Source organism: Magallana gigas, chromosome 7 (assembly GCF_963853765.1).
Source record: "Magallana gigas chromosome 7, xbMagGiga1.1, whole genome shotgun sequence".
NCBI classification, from domain to species: Eukaryota; Metazoa; Mollusca; class Bivalvia; order Ostreida; family Ostreidae; genus Magallana; species Magallana gigas.
In genome coordinates, this window is record NC_088859.1 from 9,898,729 (window position 1) to 9,922,008 (window position 23,280).

General features: G+C 32.0%; 3 protein-coding genes across 3 annotated transcripts; 1 reads left to right on the plus strand and 2 right to left on the minus strand.

Moving 5' to 3' along the window:
- Positions 1-5,783: 5,783 nt before the first annotated feature.
- LOC105325997 (uncharacterized) lies at positions 5,784-13,579 on the plus strand. Its single transcript, XM_011425830.4, has 6 exons — positions 5,784-6,141; positions 9,915-10,002; positions 10,759-10,929; positions 11,036-11,206; positions 11,471-11,680; positions 12,189-13,579. The coding sequence occupies exons 1-6, from the start codon at positions 5,803-5,805 to the stop codon at positions 12,398-12,400; spliced, it is 1,191 nt and encodes a 396-aa protein (XP_011424132.4). The 5' UTR covers positions 5,784-5,802; the 3' UTR covers positions 12,401-13,579.
- A 2,872-nt stretch (positions 13,580-16,451) lies between these two features.
- On the minus strand, positions 16,452-18,961 carry LOC117684314 (G-protein coupled receptor Mth2-like). The gene has a single exon (XM_034455916.2). It carries the CDS (start codon positions 18,959-18,961, stop codon positions 17,603-17,605), a length of 1,359 nt encoding a protein of 452 aa, XP_034311807.2. The 3' UTR covers positions 16,452-17,602.
- Positions 18,962-19,097: 136 nt separating this feature from the next.
- Positions 19,098-21,616, minus strand: LOC136270326 (uncharacterized). The gene is made up of 2 exons (XM_066067685.1): positions 19,334-21,616; positions 19,098-19,224 (listed from the first exon to the last, which is right to left on the minus strand). Exons 1-2 carry the CDS (start codon positions 21,596-21,598, stop codon positions 19,210-19,212), a joined length of 2,280 nt encoding a protein of 759 aa, XP_065923757.1. The 5' UTR covers positions 21,599-21,616; the 3' UTR covers positions 19,098-19,209.
- Between the last annotated feature and the right edge of the window lie 1,664 nt (positions 21,617-23,280).

Sequence of the window (23,280 nt, forward strand, 5' to 3'; positions counted from 1 at the left end):
TTAAATATTGATATTGATAAAGATGTAGAGCATATTTCTATATTTTTGTAAATTGTGTTCAAGGGCAGTAACTCTTCTTGACACTGAATTTATGATGCATTTTAATCAGAGTTATCCTTCTTTACAAATAGTTTGATTAGTGAACTCTGAGCATTATTAATGTATTTCATGAATATATATTTGAATATGGTTGTATATTTTTATGCTGAAACTTATTGTAAACATTGATCCTTTTTATGCTGATATCTATGAATTATATTACAGGGTTTAAATCCTTTAATCCTATCCATGTATCCGAATAAATGATCGAAGAACCCTCAAGTGGACTTGTTTAATTCTTGGGACAACCCACTATCACATTAGCACTCTCATTTGTTGTGATTTTATAAACAAGGCCAAACTTGTCAAAAACTTACGAATATTATTAAAATTTACACCATATACATTGATAAAAATGCATTTGACTTTTTGTTAGATAAATGTAATTAAAAGTTATTCAAGGTGTAAATGGTAGCAGATATTGTGGGACACCCTGGGATTAGTCTCGGGCTGTCTCTAGATCACGCATAGTGATACGTACTAACGAGCTGCTGAGCATCACTTCATAATTTTCAAAGAATGATTCCTTATTACCTATATAAATATTATTTTCAGCAATTGTACGATTAAATTAGTGAAGCACATGACTCAGTGGTCATGGGCGTTAGACAAGTAACCGAAAGGTCATTACCAGTAGAACAAGACCTGATTTTTTTTTATTTATGGTGAAAGATTTTTGAATATTATTCAAACGTACTAGACTTCGTCATACATGTACTTGTGTACTGAAATTAATAGTGATATATTTCGTTGTACATGATATTTTCAATAGTTTACTGAGTTCGTGTGGTAAGCTCGAAGACACCACTATTTTTCACTTGTTTATTGATGTCACAATCAATTCCTTGTAATTGCTGTGGTGTTTTTATATGTAGTGGATTTATCCCGTACTGAACCCCAGTGTTTTGATAGACATTTTATTTTTATCCCGTATGGAGCCTCATGTTTTCAGTTTGGCATTGGTCAGCATACATGTAATAGACTCATCCTGGGTCATTCTACCCGCATTGTTAGGGCTTTATAAGGTTTGCATTTTGCAGTTCTGGACATCTCTAGCCCACGATTTCCCCACAAGGATCTAGCCACGTATATATATTTAGTATTGTAATTGCCTGGTAAATAAATCTCCAGATGCATGGGGTAAGTTAGCTTTATTCATTTCATTTTCATTTTTTGTAAATCTTAAAGCTTATAAGTGCTACTTTATATTACTACAAATAGCGGACAAGAGTTGCCACGTGAATGTTACCTTAGCGTTGTATGTTTAACAGTGCCACGTGTATGCCACGTATATATCGCAATATTTGTGCATCATAGTCTAATAGTTTTTGTTTAGATATTTAGTATATAGTGTAGTTTAACTACCTTTGCCGTTTGCTACGGTGTGAAAACATATAATTATCTAAGTGTCGAGAGTTCACTCTGTTTAAATGTATTATAGGGAGACCGGTTAGAGTCATTGATAAATTGTACATATGTAAGCAATATTATTAAAGGTTCCTGGGCCGGGTTAGTCACATTCTATGCATGGACGAGGCTCTTTGTATTGGCCTGAGAGGTGATGGTGACTGACTGCCTATGGTGGACGACCGGAAGAGTTTCCGGAAGTTGATTACCTGGAGCAGGTGAAGTGGTGAACTGGTTGACACGGTGGACACAATGAACAATGATTCAGGGTAGCATGGTGATGGGCGGAGACAGGAGGATTAGAGCCTAAGGACCGTCTCGCGTCGTATATTGCCGACTTTTTTGTATATTTGTAATTTTTTTATATTAATTTTTTATTGTATATTGTATTGTTGTTGTTACTGATCAGATGCTCGGTCATGGTGACAATTAATTGCAAATTTATTAATATTACCACAACTAAAAGATTCAATGATTAAAAGGGCTCGATGGTCCGGGTCATTTTTAGACTGTCTTGATCTCCTTTAGAAGAAGAGCTCGATCTGTTTAAAAATCTAGTAAAATACTCAAATTTAAAATGTAAAATCTATTAATATTTTCTCTTCAAAATTAAAGTTTATAGGTAAACAAATCAGGGATTGAAAAAAGTATTTGTAATTGAGTGTAATTAATTACATTTTTCAAAGTAATTGAAAGTAATTGGTAATTGAGTCTGTCTTCAATTACAAGTAACTGAATGTATTTAGATACATTCCAAAAATATTGTGTGTTTTCAATTACTTTTCGATTACATCTCAATTACTTTTCTCCAAGTTTAAGATATAATTAAGGTGTCTTATAATGATAAATAGATTTTATACATGTTTGGAATGGACTTTTGTTTATACAATAATTAAATGTCCCATAATGTTTCGTATGTTTATACAGTATGACACACTGCCCAGAGCAATAGGTAAAGATCTAATTTTGTGGAGGTGTGAACTCCTCCGATACCCAAGAACCTCAATTGATTTTAGACTGAACTAAACGGATTTTAAACTCAAGGGAATCAACATATCTCATTCTTGTGAATTATAGCAATTATTATTTATATACTGATATGCTGTACTGCCAAAAGTTGTACTTTCTCAATAAACATAGTTTTAATATGTGAATAAAAATTAATTCACTATAGAAAAAATATTATTCAGAACCAAAAATGAAATCAATGGTACTTAATGAATTTAATGTTAAAGAAAATTTTCAAGAAATCTGATCTGAACTGAACTATACAACCTTAAAAAAAATAACCGTACATATAGCCCTGTATATCTTAATGTCGTTAATATATGTATATGTTCTCAAGATTTAAAAAAATAAAACTAAAGTATTTGAAATGTAATTAATTACATTTATCAAAGTAATTGAGAGTAATTAATTACATTTTAAAAAATCAATGTAATTGTAATTGCAAGTAATTGATAAAATTGTCAATGTATTTGAAAGTAATTAATTACTTTTCAAAGTAATTGACCACAACTCTGAAACAAATCATATCTGAAAGTTTTTGGTACATATGATGCATGGTTAATTTGTTCACCACCAAGCGTCCTTAACTAATATTCTTGCAATTCTCCTTTTGATACGCATCTCATACTTTTTCTTTTCTAAACTAAACTCATGCCTCGCCTAACTGGGCAGACTAAATATATAAGAAAAGTAAATTTACGTACTGTATTATCTATTACAATAAAATATTTTTTAGACTATTATACGATATAGAATATATAAGTTTTCAATGTACAGTTTGGTGCAAGGTAAAAAAACTCTTTATGCATTGTCACGTTTATTAAACGATAAAATATTTTCTTTTCTGACTCAGGTTGTAAAGGTTGTAAAAAATAAGTAAGTTAAAGCTGAACACCGCTCGTAAATAGGCACTGTCCGCCATATTTCTCTTTCAGCACCGCTCTTCCTACACCCCTATATAAGCCAAAGACCTCTTAACAGTTCAAAGTATATCGCTGTAGAGGTCTCACCTGTGTGGACGTACATCTTGCCTCGCCATGTTACTCAGTCGCGATGAAATTGTCAAGTTTTACGCACTTTTTTCAAACCAGGAGAGTACTAACATCAAATGAACTGGTCATTGCATTATTTACAGACATAATGTGCACATAAATAACAATTAAATGCATAAAAATCCAAAGACAACGAAAGGAACACTACACGTCGGCCACGAGTTTCAGATGTGCAATCGGGTGTAACGAAATCGAAGGGTTTATATACCAGGTACCTGTGTGACGGTTCCTATTTACGAGCGGTGTTCAGCTTTAAATTAAATAAATTACTGTTAATGATCATCAGTGCGTTAGCTAAAAGAAACAGCGAAATTGTCTCCTATGGGAATTTGAGTCTGACATAATCAGGATTATTTCGTGCAGTCCGTGATTTTTCTTACGTTGCTGTAGGTTTCGTCCAATTGATAAACGGAGCGTGTAGATTTCAGTCCTGTCAGGTACATGTATGAATCACAATTAATTTCCGTAAGGAATAGAGAGAATCACAATCGCTAGATGTTTTAATATGACATTCTGACTCCCTTGATTATTTGAATCAGAATTTTAAATGCTTACTGTATAGATTCATCAATGTTCATCAGCAAAAAACTTTGTGAATATAGTAGAAATATCAGTTTCAATGACAATCAACTTTGTGGACAACGATTCCATTAAATAATACAAAGTTTTATTAGAAAGTGCAGTTTAATGAACATCATATTTTGTGGATCAACTCAACAGCTATAAGTAAATCCACGAAAATATGTATTCAACGAAAAATTAAGAAATAACTGCATATGCATTAAAGCGGACATGAATTCATAAATACGCATTATTTCCCTTTTATCTCCGACTACCACCATATTAGTTGTCGATTTCTATTGTTCTGCTTATCGCTACACACCCCCTATATAAGGCCGAGAGCACTATTCATACTTCGCCGCATTCAGGTATTTCATTGTAGAAACGCGTTTTGAACAAAAATAATATGACAACCACTGCACTGGCAAGGAAAATCAATGAACGACGAAACAAGACAGACAGACAGGCCTAGATTCTTCAAAAATCCTCGATAATTGTAGACCGTGCATGTTCTAGCATCGCACATGCGCAAACCACACACTGTGGCAGATCGAGCAAGATCAATGATCGCATGGATTTTAGAAATGGAGCGTTGGTAGCAACCGATGAAAATGATGTTACTTATTTACTTTGGATTTACTATCATTTAGCTACTGTGTTGGATGTAGTGCCGCCGGGGTTTTTAAAAAGATGCAAACGATATGCACTATGTATGAACGACACACGTGTTCGATGTGCATGCGAAGTAAGGCAGCACTTTCTGTGCAAAATAATACGGATACGTTGAATTATCTTTTTTTTTAAAAGAATAAATATATTTTTTATTTATTTATTGTTGTCTTCTTTTATATTCTTCATTACAAACATTTTACTACAATGTGTAGTTAATGCATTTAGAAGTCCGTGCAACCTGAATGTTTCGATCGGAAAGCAACCGACCGTGACTTTATATACCGGTATATATACCCCAGTAGCAGTAGAGGAGCGATCGAAACTAATATGGCGATCAAATGCTTTTATGAATTCATGTCAGCTTTAATATATTTAGTATGATCTATAAACTACAGGAACTGCTGCTTAAATTATAATTTGTCTTCGTTAATCTAATCGAAATAAACGCAAGCTGAGATTTACATTTCTGGCCTACAGAAAGTATCTTGAAAACGTGTTTAAATCATTCTATAGATTTTGTTGAGACAGCAGCACTTTTTAATTACTACCCCGCCCCCAATCTATATATATTCAAACGCTGATCAATAACGATTTGTTAACAAATTTTAGATTTTAATATCTGACTAAGTACATACTGCAATATCAATACTTATTGACAGTCATTGATAATTTTAAAACTGCTTTAGAGACAACACCATAACTGTACATGTAGAATAAATAATATTCTTAGTACATAATTAATAAAAATATTTGTCCAAAAGTGTAAATAAAGGAGTTTAATTAAATCGGACAATTAAAGCGAAATACACCGTGTCACAGTTTACACAGCCTTTCATTAAGAATTTGTTTGCATATATACATATGCATCTTAAGATCGAAACTATTGATTAATATTTTAGTACTTTATAATGAATTGCGTGAATACATGTACATGTATATTTAAACACGACTTCAACAAGATACGACGCTGGTTATCACCGAAAAATTTTAAATCATTTATGAAATGTTGAACATGTACAATTCAGGCAAAATGACCATGTGTAATAGCATCTCGTTTCTTTTTTATTTATTCACTACAAGGGTCGCACTAGGTGCTAGTGTAACGGTAAACGAACTCTACCAGAGAAACAAAATGGTGGTTTCCAAGACGTTGGCTCAAATTCCCGCCATTGGAATCAACACGTGTGCAGCGGAGTGTATAGCATTCACCGACTGTCTGTCTGTAAACTTCAACACAGAACAAATGGTGTGTGAATTGAACACAGAGGATGCCAATATTGTTGATGACACTCAACACAAATATATGTATGCGACCAAAAGCCAACTTCAAACCGCTTCAAAGGTAGGAAATATATGCACTGAAATAAGTAATAAGTTAATGTAAACATTAAATGATGATCCGAGAATGTTAAATAGTGATGATCACATTAAATATTAAGATCAAAGTACTGAGAGTACTGAAAGACGGGGTCTTGAAAGTTTGAATTTGAAATTATCCTGGATTTCCTCGAATAAACTTCCAAAATTTATGAGTTTGAATTAGTTGTTATACAATCTATGTTAATTCGGCTTTTTTGCAGTTGTCTGATACTTTGTCTAAATTTTACTCAATCCCGGCCTTCATAATTGTAGAAAATTGACACAATGTAATATATTATGTAAAATAAGACCCCAAGGAAAAAATTTAAAAATTACTACTAACCGGGAAAATCAAGCAACTATATCAAAGTAGATAATTTTAATCATTAGATTTATTAAATTTTGTGATCCAAGAGAAAATCCACAAGTCGGCCGATATCCGTAATAAAAGTTTTATGAAAACCCCGAAAACTCTAAAACTGCTGAATTAACAAACAAAGTGAACATTTGTATGCCGATAACAAACACCGGCACCTGACGTTAGAAATATTTTTTTTTACAAAAAGATTCCAAGAACTTTGACAATAAAAAGATTTGTCACGGTCGCCATTTTGATTTTTAAGACCGACTTATCTGACACGATTTTCTTCATTTGCGATTCATGCAAAATTAATAGGTAAAAATAAATCCGTTCGCCTCTTACTACTTTTTTGTGTAAACTCGTGCATCACCTACACGAATTACGATACAACCGTTCCTTTCATTAAAAATCATACTCCGAAAATCAGAGACATAAATAACAGAGATTGTCAACTCTGCCTTTAGCGTGTAAATGTTACGGGACCAACCTTACTTTGAAAACTACAAGTGCAACAGCAATCTTGTATAAGTCATTAAATTTGAACCTGATTGAGAACATGAACATGATCCTGTAAATATTTTAAGCATGTTTTATTTATGAAATATTTACAAAAACTCTTTATTTAGTTTTAAAATTACTTTTTTAAAACTTATTGACTTTTCACAAATAAATGGTAATGGATTACTATACTCATGTAATGGTAATGAAATGCATTACTTCAAGAAAATTTAGTAATGGGAATGGTAATTTAATGCCCTAATTCATGAAGTAATGGTAATGTAATGCATTATTTTACCATGTAATTCACCCCAAGCCTGATTCCAACTAAGCTGGAAAACATTAACATTTAACTTGGTTCTTCAATCGATAAGAATGTATATATTATATGATGTATAAGTCTTCCAAAATGTATAGCCTATTATAGATTTTGCTTACAATGCATTGTTTAAAATTTAAATTCAGTTTAATCAACTAAAGAGCCAACGACCGAAAAGGCAAATTCAGACTTGTTTTTATTTTCTTTGTACAAAATTCCTTTCGAGACGAACAGCAGTCATACCGCAAGTAGACTGGAAGCCAATGAAACACCTTATTTAATTTGTAAAACATCTGTGTATAACCCGTCCCGATTTTAATTTCGGCTTGCGCATGAAGTTTGGTAGTATTAAGGTGAAAGTTTGTCAAAATAAAATTCACAACTTTTCAAAAATGGCACATTGCGTTTGGGAACTTTAATTTCGATTCTACCATCAACCTCTTCTATTGATTAATGAGATCGTACACCAACTGAATCGTCAACGGCGTTGTGCATTCATTTACGTAACACATTCCACATTTGAACCCGAGCAAGAATATTTTGATCAATAAAACTATTTGTTTATTTTCTAAATAGAATTTTGTTTATACACAGAGGACTTAAAAAAGATTTAATGTGTGTTTTTACAATACATATTTACTGAATTGCATGAAAACTGTCTGCACTATTTTCTTACGCGTAGACTCAATTCATGTGTTCTACGTGTGCCTTCCGGTTTGAGACTTCGGCTGACAGTAAACCAATAGACGGGGTCACGTGACCCCGTCTAAAAAGCCACACATACACTTCTTATTTGATCCCTATAAATGACTATATTCATTTTGACATCATTTAAAGAGGAAGTCAAGAGCTTGTTTAATTCCATTTTGGAGAGGCAATCTAGATATATTTTATTTGTCAAAAATGAACAAAACTCCGAAATTTGTTCTTTATTTCCTTCATATTTCGGAATTAATTTTTCCATGATTTAACATAGAATCTCAAGAAATTGTTTAATTTTCTACATAATTCCTTCAAAGCCTAAAGTACGGGAAAAAGATTCTTCAAATCAATTATGACGTCATTAAGGTTCTAGCACCAAAAAAAGGCACCCTGGAATCATTGACTAGATCTTGACTTTAAAGTGCAAGAGATTCTAAAAATTTATAATTTATTTTTTTTGTTTTTCAATTACCTCGGTATGTAAACATGCAAAAAGAGAAAACAAACAAATATGTAGAGTTTTAATACGTTATGCTGATTTTAACAACCCTCATTAAACCAAATGCTACATGGTTAGTAAACACACTCTTGTATGCCAATTACTTTTCAACTATATTCGTTAGTTATCCTTCTTTAATTAGACGAAATATTGATTACACTTACTGAGAACCGAAAAAGCGTCAATTCGCTGTGGATGTAATGCCAGAGTCACGGTTTACTTATAAGGTAATGTTAACGGATGTCCAACGAACGAAAAAACTCAACGCATTATAATCTAACAGTGTCAATAACACTGTGCCGGATAATTATGCCAGTGCAAAGGTGCATTCATTTTTGCACCCGTCTAAACTGCATGTATCGAAACATTCAAATATATGTACTATATGATCGACAAATGCTTAAGGAATATATAACCACCTTTGTTATTAATGTAGAAATGGATTCCTCTAGGAAAATAATTTTTTCTCATAGAAGAAACAATTTTTCTACAGAATATTTGGAAATATATGAAAGGAAAATAAATTAAGATAGGATTTGAACAAAAACTCCTCCAGGATTTTAAAATCCGATAGGTATAGGAAGACTACCCGTTTGAATCAAATTTCTGCGGGAAAATGTTTCTCCTATAGGAAGTTGACTGTGTTTGTGTACATTTGTATACTGATTTTGAACCTCAACTATCAGTGAACTGGTCTTGAGTGAATAAAGAATTGAAATTGAAATTTAATTTTTAGGATTTTTAGAAAATCCTAGATGATTTTCAATATTTTCTGTAGAAAAGTTATTTACTCCAATGGGAATTAATGTTTTCCTATGAGATATTATTTTTAAAGGTAAATATACAAATATATCTCACCTGTCAGGTGAGGCACAACAAAATTGGTTATATACTCTGTAGACAATGATCTACTAGTATCTGTTAGTAAATATGGATTTTTACGAAACTGTGTCTAAAGGCAAGCGGGTGCAAAAATGCCACCTTCGCAATCGCATAATTATCGGACACAGCGTTCTGAATGTTAATTCAAAAGTAAAACTTGATTGATTTCAAAACTTCAATTTTTTTTTATTTTTTTTTTTTTGGACATGTGTCAAGCAGAATTTTTTTTTCCTGGTTAAATGCACTACGCTCAACATTTTCTGTCGGATAGTAAATTCTTCGCATGAAAACAAAGTAGAACGGATTAAAAATAAACATCTCACCAATTCAAAGGTTTTTGATCCGCTCCTCTCCTCACAAACGTTTCTGAGGAGCGGAGTGGACCGAAAACTTTTGGCTATCGAGGAAGTAAAAAAAAAAATCGACTCTGATGCCGGTAACATATGAGCCTTGACGTAAACTCATTAATTCGATAATTTTTCTTTACTTTCACAGGACTGTGTGAATTACTGCGATGTGGCCTGTCCTTCCAACCACAAATGTGTTAATTTTACAAAAGGAAAGGCTACCTGTATACATACCAGTAAGACGTTATTTTAAAAGGATGAATTATATCTTTAACCGGCATTACATGTAACTTTAAGTGCGATTAAAACTTTTTTTGTTGTTGATTTTTGGGAGTTGATTTTAATCAACTCTCCTATGCAGTTACTCTGGCAAACCGAAAGTGAAACAGTGTTTGGACCTAAGCACAAATCACCACCGCTGACAAGACTTAGTTCTTAAAAATAATAGAAAAATTCGATGTAATGTATGCTGAAGCATTATTTTTCAAGGAAACTTATCTATGAACACTTTAGAAATAGTAAGAATTTATATATTACGAACAAGTTAGATATTTTTGTAGTCTCATGTATTCCTACGCCAGAGTTTAATATAGTCTCGTTCGATCAACCAAACGTTCGGCTGTCTTCGTAAATCTCCGACAATTAAGCAATGAGGCTCTCTTGCTTGTCGAAGATTAACGGAGACAGCCGAACGTCTGGCTGAACGAGACGAGAATTCGATATCAATAGTGCTTGGATCCATAAAATTTTTAGAATTGTTTCGATTACTAATACATATTTTAAAATCTATCTTTAAATATAACACAATATGATTCATATGGGGTTTCTCGAAATTCTTGTCAGAAAAGTCTAAACATTCATATTAAAAAAAACCGTAATTCAAATACAGACTAGAAACTAATTGCCATGCAAGATAAGTTGATTTTAAAATAAATGATAATCGATAAAATCAACTCCCGTCAGTACTTTGATTAAATTAACTACTCTGCCAGATTGTGGAGAACCACCAAACCTTGGAAACGGTAAAGTGAAAAACTTCTCAAGAGGGAGGTTGTTTGGTTCAGTAGCAGTCTACTCGTGTGACAACAATTACGGTGAATACGGCCCCACCACGTCAACCTGTTTAATGACTAGGGTGTGGACGGATGTTGGACAATGCCTACGTGAGTGCATTAAGACACGAACAAGAGGAAATGGTTTCAAAACTTGAAATGCTAATAAATAAGAGAACTTCATACAATTTTTTACTGCTGTTGTTTTGTATTTTAGAATGTAGTCCGGCTCCGCCATTGCTGAATGCCATATCCACAAGTGGTATTAGCCAAGCTTATGGAACCGTCTTTACACACTCTTGTAAATCTAATTTTGAGCCAGTTGGTAATATTTCTACCGAATGTAGGGTCGACGGAACGTGGTCTCCCATCACAGGGTATTGTAAAGGTAAATCAGCATATAGGTTCTTTTTTCATATTAACAATTTCTTAAAACTAAAACCAGACAAGAAATTTCTTTGAAATATGCTAAGTTTTAAACGAATGAATAAATAAAGCTTTGCTCCATTCATACATGTGTATGTTATAATGCTTATAATTTATAATTTTATATAATTATGGGATCCGGGCACCTTACCTGTTCGGGCGTAACGCTCGGCTTCTATAACGCAGTTTGATCGACATACCTTAGTTACGATGGTCTTGCTTGTAGAATCTTGCAAAGCGGGATTCATTGAAGAAGTTGACGGATCAGGAAGACCAATAGGCTTATGTTGGCAAATCTTTCCCGGCGGGGAATTGACGTATGCTGAAGCCACGGCCACCTGTCAGTCAAGATCACGGAATGGGCAGTTGTTGGTGCTTGAAACGGCCTTGAAGAGACATAGGGTGCGATCGGCTCTGATGCAAATGTCCATGTCAGGTGAGTTAAAATGTATGGATATATTAATGTTAGATTTTAGAGAAAAAATAGGTACATCTAAATAACTTCTCTACAGAAGCTGTCAAAAACTAAAGATGGGTCTAAATAAACTTTTTAAAATAATTTTATTTTCCATTTTGGTGATACCCAATAAGAATACGTATTATTAATTTTATGATGCACATATAAAGGTCTAACCTTTTTTTTTAAATATAAAATATTGAAATATTATTTGAAGACTATTTCATATATCTAAATTTCAGAAGTCATACACATATATTAAATGGCTTGAAAGTTTTTTAAACTAAGAATTCCTAATTCATGTATTAACCGATGAAATGAAACAAATGACAAACATTTTACAATTTCTCACTATCAGAAATTAACCCTTACTTTAATTGTACTTTCTTTTTATCTAAGCCTTAACTAAATATTCTTTATATATATTTTTTGTCCAATTGAAATCCTGTGCAATCTTAGATTTCATTCTTTCTTTAATCAAATATAGGTAGATTTAAAGCTTGGGTGAATGGTCAATTCATTGGAACAGGTTACCACTATAGTACAGGCGGGCCGTGCGTCGGTAACTGGAAGTCGGGAGAGCCGCAACACTCCAAACCCGACAAGTGTTTATCTGTCTATTTAAATGAAGACTACCTCTGGAAAGAAATAGAATGTAAAGATCACCTCCCCTTCATCTGTGAATCAAACATATATTGAGACAAACATAAGAACCATCAACAAAACGAGAAGAACATTTCCAGAGACAGAACATAGAATTTTTTTTTCAATTTTATTTTCCCAGACCTATAACTATAACAAATAGTTTACCCTACTCTAATCTTAATGGTAGCTGTCAGGGATGGGGCCCTGACTAAGCTCCAACCTAATACTGAGAAGTAAAAGTTTTTCTACATCATTTCCCAGGATGAAACATTCAATGTATTTATAATAATAGCAATAGTACAAAAAGAAAGATATATAATGTATGTATGATGTATCACAGTCTAAGTATATTTGAAATACATAATATAGAAAATATATAAGTACACATATGTAACCAAAAAGACTATCTTATTTAAACAGATATAACATGATGGACATTTTTATCATTGAACTTTTGTATTTGATAATGACGTACATATAATCTAATATACATATATTTGCCTAATTCCTTTGCTGTCACAGGGGATATCATAACAGATCCTACAGAGTCCTTGGTTTTCCCTATAGCAGATTCACTGGAGGGTCAGAAACCCCCAAGTATCATGGAATATGAAATTAATTGATAATTTGAAAATACACGTGAAAAAAGAAGATACATAAAGACTAGACATCCAGTAGATCTATGCATATTCAACATAAAATACTTCATATCAAGATTGTGATACTTTATGAATCATATGTTAAAAATAACATTACAGCTTCTCAAATAAAAGCCTAAACATAATTATCTATGTTAAAATTACTGAATTTTGAATTTTTCAGGGCTAAGTAAAACATATTTGTGGACATATTCACGTTCAAAATTATGTCTCCTGGTTTTTCAATATCATTATTTATTTTACCCCACAAACATATTTAAACTTTGTTTGAATAAAATTAATGCTTTTATCCATTCTAATTCTTCAAAATTAAATTCCTTCAGTATTTTCTTGATGTAGTATGGCTTTTCAAATTTTTGATCTCTAAAAATTTTATGGTTAAATTTACATTTTTTATCACCTATTGATTTATATATTTTCCCATGAAATAGGAACTGCGGTCCATGAATGACAATTGTGTGTTAAGCCAGACTTAGGTCAAACTGGGTTTTTTTTAATTTATGATATACGTTTTTCATTAAAAAATATTCACAAATAAAATAGTTCTTTTGGGTTAATATATTCGATACAAATTCCAGTGGTTTTAACCCATTTTCGTCAACAATATCTTTTCATATTTCTTAAACCAGTTTTGAAAACATCGTGTTTTGTATTTAAAACAATATGAGCTGCATTTTTCTAAGAAAATGTTCTTTTGTACTAAGATGACAAAAATATCATGATTTTTAATTTTCTGTTAGCCATATTTTTGTGGAAAAGGCCGTTATGAAGCCTTCTTTGGAGTGAAATCAAATTATTGTCGTCCTGTACAAAAATTGAGTTGCAATATATTCCTTGGAAGAGAAATATTTCCTTTGACAAAAAGTAATGATTTTTTCAAATCTTATTTATCATAAAAGTTGAAATTATATGCAAACTTATCATACTAGCAGGTTTTTGCAGCAAAATAAAATTCTAAAAAAAATACAGTTCATATTGCTTTTAACATGAAAATTGGTAAAAAAAAAAAATCCTTCCATCACATCACATGATCTATGAGTATCAAGAATTTTTGTTCCCCTATTTTTCTTAAACAAAATAGAGGTGCCTCTACTAAATGGCGAATCAGAAAAAATGTGCACCGAGTTTCCAAACCATCGTGTATTATACTTAAATTAATGCTTTACAATAAAATGGAAAATGACAATAACAAACTGTCAACCATCTCAAAAATCCATAAAACGAAATACAAACTCAAAGCAGAGCAACACGGACCTCTAAAAACATAAAGATAGAAAACGCGTTTCGTGTAATAATATCATATCTGCATCAATATCATTTAACCATATGTATAATTTCTTCTTTTTAATTTCAAAGGAATTAATCCCTTTGCAGTTGAGTGGCAATATGTTAAAAATATTCCATTGATTACTTGTATGCATTTTTGACATTTACGCACAAAATAATTACACTATTAATTAAATTGTTTTATAATAATTAGGATCTATTCTTCTGTTGGTTTCTTACCATTTGTTCATCAGTTTCAGAGAGGGGCGATATTGATTTACAGGGAGTTCGATAATGATTGATATTTTATAATAATTATTCATTCAATGAATGTAATTCTTTTTTGTTGCTCGGTGATGATAGAAAGGAACATCACTAGAATCCTCCTTTACAATTAAAGAAAATATACAACCATTTTTCTAATTTTTTTTTGTATTTTATATTAATTAAATACAATTGATTTTCTTTAACTCCATCTACCAAATAATCGAAAAAAAATATTTATTATAAGAGATTTCATTTTTTTCTGAGAAGACGAACATTAATCAAGCAATAATATAGAACTAAAGTTACATGTATTTAAAACTATGTGTCTTTTACAAATAAAATACTAAAGATTTTGTCACATATACCTTATACTTGAAGAAAAAAAGGTAAAACAAAAAAATAATAAAATTATATGTACCTTATGTAGTTCATATATCCGGTAGCAAATGTCCAGGGTTTTTCTTTTTCTAGTGAAGCTTACAAATAATCGAGCTAAATATCATTAAAGGCAAAACAAACGTAGACTGTTTCATGTTATTAAGTCATTGTCCCATGCCTAACAAACGATCAGAATCTAATAATTATAAAAACATTCATCTTGAGATATTTCTTGTGTTCCCGTTAAGAGCGCATTTGACATTGGATTTAGAACAATAGGTTTGATTTGTGACGTGATAGCAATTATAGTTTGCTAATAATCCAAGACTTGACCTGGATTTTACCTGTGCTTTATCAACGCATTAACGATGAAGCAAGAAGAATATGAATGTTTTGTTTTGTTTTTTTTTTGTTGGTGTATAATTAATAGCTATCAGCATTTTTTTTATTTGATAAAATGAAAAAAAATTGATATTTTTATATTTTAATATAACAGTATCTCATTTAGATTCCAAAAGCTGCTGAGTTAAGGAAAATGTTTTTAGCTCACCCGAGCTGAAAACTTTTTCTGATCCCATTTTGTCTTTCGTCCGTCCCTCTTTCTGCCTGTCTCTCTGTAAACTTTTCACAAGCCTGACAGATACCACCTTAGGCAAAGGGGGTTCAAATGTAAAATCAAAGGACCATGCCCCTTTTTCAAGTGGAGATAATTAGGAATTATTGGAAGATTTTGAAAAATTTTCAAAAATCTTCTCAGAAACAAATCAGCAAGAAAATCTGTATGGAACCACAAGGTGGTGGTGTGTGTGGGGGGGTTACATTGAAAAATATAGAGAAAAGACTTTGACATTTTCCCATCAAAACAGAGTGGTAAAACAAGCTTAAACTTGTGTGGAGGCATCCTCTGGTAAAGACTGGGTAGATTAATGTTTGTTTTAATCGTGATTTTGGGGGAAGGATTAAGTCACGGGGGGGGGGGCAAATTTTACAGAGGAATATAGAGAGAAAAAACTGTAAAAAATCTTCTAAAATCCATTTGCATAGAAAAGCTGTAACTCTCGTGAAAGCAACCTTAGGTAGTGTTGATTCAAAATCGTTAAAATCAAAACCTGAGGGAGTAGAGTGGGGCCACATTTGTTACGAAGGATTTTATCTAACAAAAACTGAAATGTTATAATATATAGTTTTACATACTAGTATATGCAAGCATTATAACAAATTGCTGATTCTTTAAAATTGCTTATACTTGGGTCCCTGAACGATTCTTTGGCCTTGCAAGGGGTTCAGCGTTTGAAGTAGGTTTATATCCCATATATAAACAATTGTTTAATGTCTTGTTGCAAACTGAATGCTTAGCATGTGATATAACTTTAAAATTATCCTGTTAAAAAGGGATCGGACTTGGTTACAAACATAAGAATATCCAAGGGGAAAATATGAATTTTTATTCATACAGGATCGTGTTATACTTCCTTGTCCAGATATTTGTATTATGACTCCATTAAGCTGGTTTTATAATGCCTATTGTTGCTCAGGGGAGCGATGTGGCCCATGGGCTTCCTGACAATATTTTAATTGTCAATTTTAAATTTGAATTTTCAATAAAAAAAACGACTAAGAAACCTCTAATCAATTATTGCCATGACATATCAGAGTCTAGAATCTATTGACATCCCTTATTTTTAAAATAACTTTATTGGTAAAAATATGGATAAGTAAGAGGAAAAAAAATAGCATTTGATTTTATTCTTTTATTTATTAGCAATTTTTAAAAAAAAATTATCAGCTACAAAATCCATACAGACATAATCACAAAAAGGAAAGTTGACAACATTATACAAAAGCATCCACACAAAAATACATTAATTTATTCTAAGTTAAACCTAATGTCCATTTCAAATTAAGATAAATTGTCCTAATTATTTAAAACAGCTTTGCTCCAAATTGCTAGAATTTAAAATCCCGACTACAGAACTTGAGGACAACTACAATTGTGCCAGGGTCAGAAGAGTGTTTAATGATATCTTTTTTTTTTAATTTATTTCTTTTTTTTCAGCTTTACTGGGTGTTCGTTACAATGTAACGGCTTGTGAATAATTTTAGTTTACATTAATCTTGTGATAATATATATTTTTATTTAAACATTCAACCTAAAGCCTATCAAAAACTATTAAGAAGGCTCGATTGTCGTAGCCATTTTAAGACTATGTTTGTCTCCTTTAGAAGAGAAGAACTCTTTATGAACACTAAGGGAAAAACCCAACATTTCAAAGATAAAATACATGGATAATTTCTTTATTAAATAATATTTTATAGCTTAACAAATCATATGTTATAAATTATGGTAGATCTAATGGTCATTTTTGCTTCCCTAATGAGAATAAAACTTAAGACAGAGGTTTCATTGTAACATTTATTGTTTATCCTTGCTAATTGTAAACATTATAGAAAAATTAAATTAAAAATAAGCGAGGGCTTTAGTTAGCTACTGATTGTTTCGCACATAACGTGTTTATTAATTGCTCACTTTTATAGAAGAATATATTAGAAAATTAATCAGAATATTTATACAACATGTATAATATCATTTTGAAAAAGCAAAAATTGTTTAACAGTAATCCATTCAGAATGCACGTAAAACCATATAATAAGTCTACACAAGAGATCAACACTTTTAAACATAATTTCATAATCTTGTAACATCCGTATTCGAGTCCACTGTTGACTCTCCTTTTGACAGCGGTTTGTTGTGCGAGTCATTCTGGGCCATGCATTTGCAATCAATGACTCGTTTGTTTAAGAAAAAAGCTACAAATATTGCAATTCCTTGCATACTGTTGATTATTGAGGAGATATACGAGAACGTTGAAAAAGGGAGAAAACCGTCGATGATCTGAAGAGACCATGTTATCCCCGTTATTGTGAATAAGCGACAAAATATTACAAATTCATTCCTAACAGATTGATTTCCCGGAACTTTTGGAACATTTCTTATGGAAATAATTGTTTTGACAAAGAAAGATAAACTGCAGATACACATAACACCAAGAGGTATAATGAATGAGGCTAATCGTGAATAAGGATTGTCGATAAAGCACATCCTATTTCCATATCCAACATCGCCATTGCCTGAGACTATCCATGATATAAGAATATTTAATGCTATTATCATGCATGGTAAAAATGTGATAAAAACTATATATGCTTGGATGTTATTCAAATGATATCTTGAATTTGTGTTGGAAAATTGAAAACTTCTGTACATGTGAAACGAACTTACCGACATTGTTAAAAATGACACTAACCAAAAATAATGAAGAACTATACCAAACCCAACACATGCCCTTTTTTGTAAAGAACCAAATTCACTTAGCTGAAAAATAATAAGTGTAAGAGCCAGCGAGAGTATCAGTATCATGTTAATTTTTCCGGGTATTGTTCTCAAATCTTTTTTAAACACATAAATTAGAAATGAAATCATTAAACACAGAATGGAAATCGCATCAAGGATAAGCGTTATTGTTGACAAAAGAAAATCTCGTTTACGTTCTTCTAAAAAATACGTGACTGTGTCAGTTCCAGCGTTGAAGTCTTCAGCGCAAACCCTTGCTGATCCATCAGGTAAAAGTTCAAACAAATTGGAATCAAATATTTTGTTCATGCCATACACCACTAATTTTCCTAACTGTTGATCTACACGATATTCGTCAAAATAAAGTGGAACTTGAACGCAAGTCAATAGTTTAGATGTTCGAACAGTTCTATATTTTTGTCTATTTGCCACTACCTGATATTTCACAAACGGCGGTAGAGTACAACGTAAGAAATAGTCGGCTAGATATATTTTATATGGGTTAAAATATAATTGTTTTGTGCTCATAGTGAGAGACAAGTAGAGATCAAATTTAGAATGTACTTCTCTTCTAGATATCACCATCTTAGTTGTAATTGCAAATAACCGCCTCTCAATATCAACTCGTTCTACAGCCTGTTTGATAAATATACCTACAGCTATGTTCCCTGAAAATTTTTCAGAAGATAACATTTGATTTGTTTTAAAGCAAGGATGGTCTATTTGAACAAACAAATACTCTATCGAATTTGATTCTATCTGAAGCCTTGACAGTATTGTTTGTTTAATATCTGCCGATATGATGCCCAGTAGATCCTGAACAGGTAATAGAGAAGACAAGTTTCCTTGAAAATCTGATGTCAGAACATATCCTAGGTTTTTGGTTACTGTAAAAAGTGCTGGGCATGATCCATTACGGAGAAACTTTCCAGGAAAACAGGTCAAGTTCCTACAGTCTTCCTACAAAAAAACCCCAGAAAAATGTATACATATAAAATGTCGCAAGACTATTGGACTTAACGTTTATTGGTCTGATGAATTATTTTAATAACAAGAAAAGCTCACCAAATTCCTCATGTATGATTCCGTTGATTTACATTTATGAGATTCATTCTCCAGAAAATCATCACGAAGTTCAGAATACAAGAACAAATTCCTAAAGATTGGAGTCCACTTAAATCGTTTTGACGTTATTGAGTAATAACCGTCGCTTAGCCCACCCGAACAATCCACTCTATCCGTCCTGTTATTGCAATGTTTGCAAAATATATTCTTATACGGCGAATAGAATGCAATTTGAGGGAAAAACTGGCAACCAATTTCATCTCGATGATCGTAGAAAGACAGTTTTCCAGAGGCATTGCACTTACTTATCGTGATATTTTCTATCATTTCTGGGTTGCATAATGCACAGAACTGATTTTTATGAAGTTTACATGGCCTGTGCATGGCATAGATCATCCTAAAAGCCCTAGACGAAACATTTTCACAAGCATATATTATTTGGGGATCCTTAATTAGCCATTTCCCAGTTAAATTGCACTTATTATAACGTACTTGTTCTCTGTGACATAGAGGGACACTTTGGTGACCTTTACCCTTTGGAGATGAAATTGGTAAATATGTAATATTGCAGTTAGTATCTTTGAGTGTTACGACTAATTGCTTTATCGTAATAAAGTTCCTGTGGTCAATGTATTTTTTACAGTACAATTCGATGTTCCATGGTTTACCCAAATCAAACACAGGTCTTTGAGGCGATGTATTACATAAATAACAATACATGTTGAGGTATGATATACCAGTGGTAATATCACGTATTGGATAAGAAGAAAATATGTCACTTCCCTCTGCTCCGTCTTGACATAATTTCTCCATATACATTGGATACTGAAATTGCATGTAACAACCATTCGTGACCGTGTATTCCACATCTGGTTTGGTCCTTTTAAAATGCTCTCCAGCCAGTTGTTTTGAATGAATACATTCTGCTGGATATTGTAATGCAAAATCTTCACAACAATCATTATGATGAAAGCACGAAGGGTTACAAGTACAGGAAATGAATAGATTTGAAAGGTTTTTTGGAATACCATGGCTGTTGCATACTTTGACATATTTCTTGAATGAGAAAGATTTATATATCAATTCTGTGACATTGAGTGTTTGGTTATTGTTAAGAATAATACCAGGCGTTTTCTGCTTCATTCGGTGTTCGGATTTAGGAATTTTGTTAGTCACTAATTTGAAATACTCTTTACTAAAATTGTTAATTATTATCGACATATGGTATAAATCCTTTTTATTAAATGTTAAAAAAACCTTTGTGCTGATTTTTGCAGATGCGTCAACATAGTTGTACTTAAAGTTATCAGGAGCATTGCAAATTCGACAAAATATATTTTTGAATGGGAAAGTACCTTCATTGAATCCAAAACGAGAGCAAGCTTGCTTGATATTTTTATCAAAGACGTTCCACATTCCGGTAACATTGCATTGTGTTATTATGTCTCCTTCGAAGAATGTGGGATTACACATTCTACAAAACGGGTTTTTAAACAAGGTATCATTATTGACATACATTGATTCGCAAGCATATAACACGTCATTGTCTTTTTTCTTCCAGAATCCGGTCTTGTTACACGAATCAAAATGAAACCCCTGTAGATGATAGCAGTTATATGCAGGCTTGTCATCGTGTGGTGCAAACTGCATGACACATGCGTGTTCTATTCCATGATCAACAACTTCTTTGAATGAAGATAAAAAGTTGATATCTAAAAACACTCGGCAATAAATGTCCAGATTCCAGAACTGATACGATGGTTCGTGATTGCATTGAGCACATATTCTATTAGCATACGTTAGATTTGTTAAAATGCTAGTCACTGGAGGATACTTTAGTTTATCAATACTATTTGCCTCTTTTTCACACTTTTCTTTGATGGGTTGTTCTGTTCCATCAGGACATTTTTTAATCAAGAGAAATGACGATCTCTGTTCTCGACTTTCATCTTGCGTGGCGTTAACGAAGGTAACATTATTACATACTAGATCACTGTGTGCAAAGTATTTGTCTGGACAGCAATCTCCTCTACCAAAACACGAATTGTCACAGAAGCAATTGGGACACAATTTGTGACTTTTTGATATCTTAAACTCTGGTGTTCTATAACTGAACTGAGTAATGTTACAAACATTTTCTGGTCCACACATCGTGAGATGATGCAACAGTAGATTTGTAAAATTGATAGACTGTGAGTTAACAAGTCTAATATTGGTAAAAAAGTATATGCAAAATACTATCATATGGCGATTCATCTTCTGCATTAAATGGTCTGAAACGTAAATAAGATATTTTGATTAAAGACATGTTTCAATTATTTAATGTTAACACATGTAAGTTTGAAATTATCTATTCTACTATATTAAATAATACACTTGAATTTTTTGCCTTTAATACCAATACATATGTATTTTAAAAAAGAGTACTGTCGTTTGTTTTACATATTTTAAGCATTATTGTACTTGAAGATTACCAATTTGTTTTTATTTTTTTCAATCAAGCCTCGCTAATTAATAATAATAATTAAAAAAGTCAAAAAATTCCGGAAACCATCCAGATATTTTGGATTTTACAATCATGCGCATTACACTCACGCTTAATCCCGGGAGGCTTGTTAGTTTATGTTTCACAAATATCACATTTGCATGGATAAGCTCAGAAACGATAATACAAATATGTGTAAATTTTCATTGGAAATTTACGATCTAATCTGTTCATCAAAGAAAATACGGGAGATAACTCTAACACAGTGCATTTACTACGAGAAATCTCGAGAGTTTTGAATGTCAACATCGTGTGTTAATTGAAGCGATTTAAAAACGTTGAAAAGTGTTGAATTCTTCAATAATAGAAAAAAATGTTCAGATGAAAAGTATTTACAGTCTTAAAATGGTTTATGAATAATTTGACAGTTATTTTTAATTCAACTTTATTAATTTTCTCCAAAATCGTTTCGGAGCAATTCTGGAATTTTCTGCTACAATACTAGTACATGGGCGATATTTTAAATCTGGCGAGGGCTTGTCCCGCGACACACTTCGATTATTCTAACTAAGCAATTAATTTAATATTAATTAATAGCATTATTGTAGGCTTTTATAAAGCTTGGTTATGTAAATGTCAACAATACGGTGTGTCGCTGTATCTATTTCGTAAATGTCCTATATCATGTACAGTGTTAACCCATGCACGCACGGGTCAAAGTCTAGTGTTCTTAAACAAAGCAACAACAAAAATACTCAACTCGTATTATCAAATACCAGTCGTCTGACAATTATCAATTATCAATGTAAACGACAATGAAATATTTTTATGAACATAACAATGCCAATGAAAGTGATAAACTAACTAAAGTTACAGTTACAATTATTCATTTTTAAAGCACATGGATTGATTGCTGAAATATATCGCAAGCATTGCACACAACTGATAATTAGTATCTGCATTTAATATGCATCACGATTGTTTAATTCCGTTCATTGAAATCCTAAAAGCCTGTTTGAAAACATGAGCTAGCTTAAAAATTCAATAAAACTGACTTTCCCTACTGAATAATGCTTCACTTACGATTTGTATCATATTATTTCTTTTTATTAATTTGTATAATGAAATCAATTCAAACGGTCATAAAAGGAAATAGTTTTTAATCAAAAGTGATTGCTATAGTTCGATAATTTATCTATTATGAATGATTAAATGCTAATTAAGTTATCGACAGATGTATAATTTACGCACAAAACATTGTTTGATTATAAGGTTTTAGAGGGATGTCTTTACTTAGTATTAACAGTTTTTTAGTGTCAATGCAAATTAGTATGTTGTTCAATCAGGGTGACGACTACACTTGCAAAAAAATTACCACTTGATTTAGAAGGTTATTCACAAAAGCCTATAATAATAAATAGATCGAATTTTCAAGATTTGTCTGATTTCAATTTACTGTATC

What these genes read in the sequence shown, in the direction of transcription:
- LOC136270326 (XM_066067685.1), bottom strand. Translation starts at nt 21,598, where the DNA reads ATGCAGAAGATGAATCGCCATATGATAGTATTTTGCATATACTTTTTT.
- LOC105325997 (XM_011425830.4), top strand. Translation starts at nt 5,803, where the DNA reads ATGTTGAACATGTACAATTCAGGCAAAATGACCATGTGTAATAGCATC. An exon ending in AACTTCAAACCGCTTCAAAG is followed by an intron (nt 6,142 to 9,914) that starts GTAGGAAATATA and finishes TTACTTTCACAG; the next exon opens with GACTGTGTGAATTACTGCGA. An exon ending in GGCTACCTGTATACATACCA is followed by an intron (nt 10,003 to 10,758) that starts GTAAGACGTTAT and finishes CTACTCTGCCAG; the next exon opens with ATTGTGGAGAACCACCAAAC.
- LOC117684314 (XM_034455916.2), bottom strand. Translation starts at nt 18,961, where the DNA reads ATGTTATCTTCTGAAAAATTTTCAGGGAACATAGCTGTAGGTATATTT.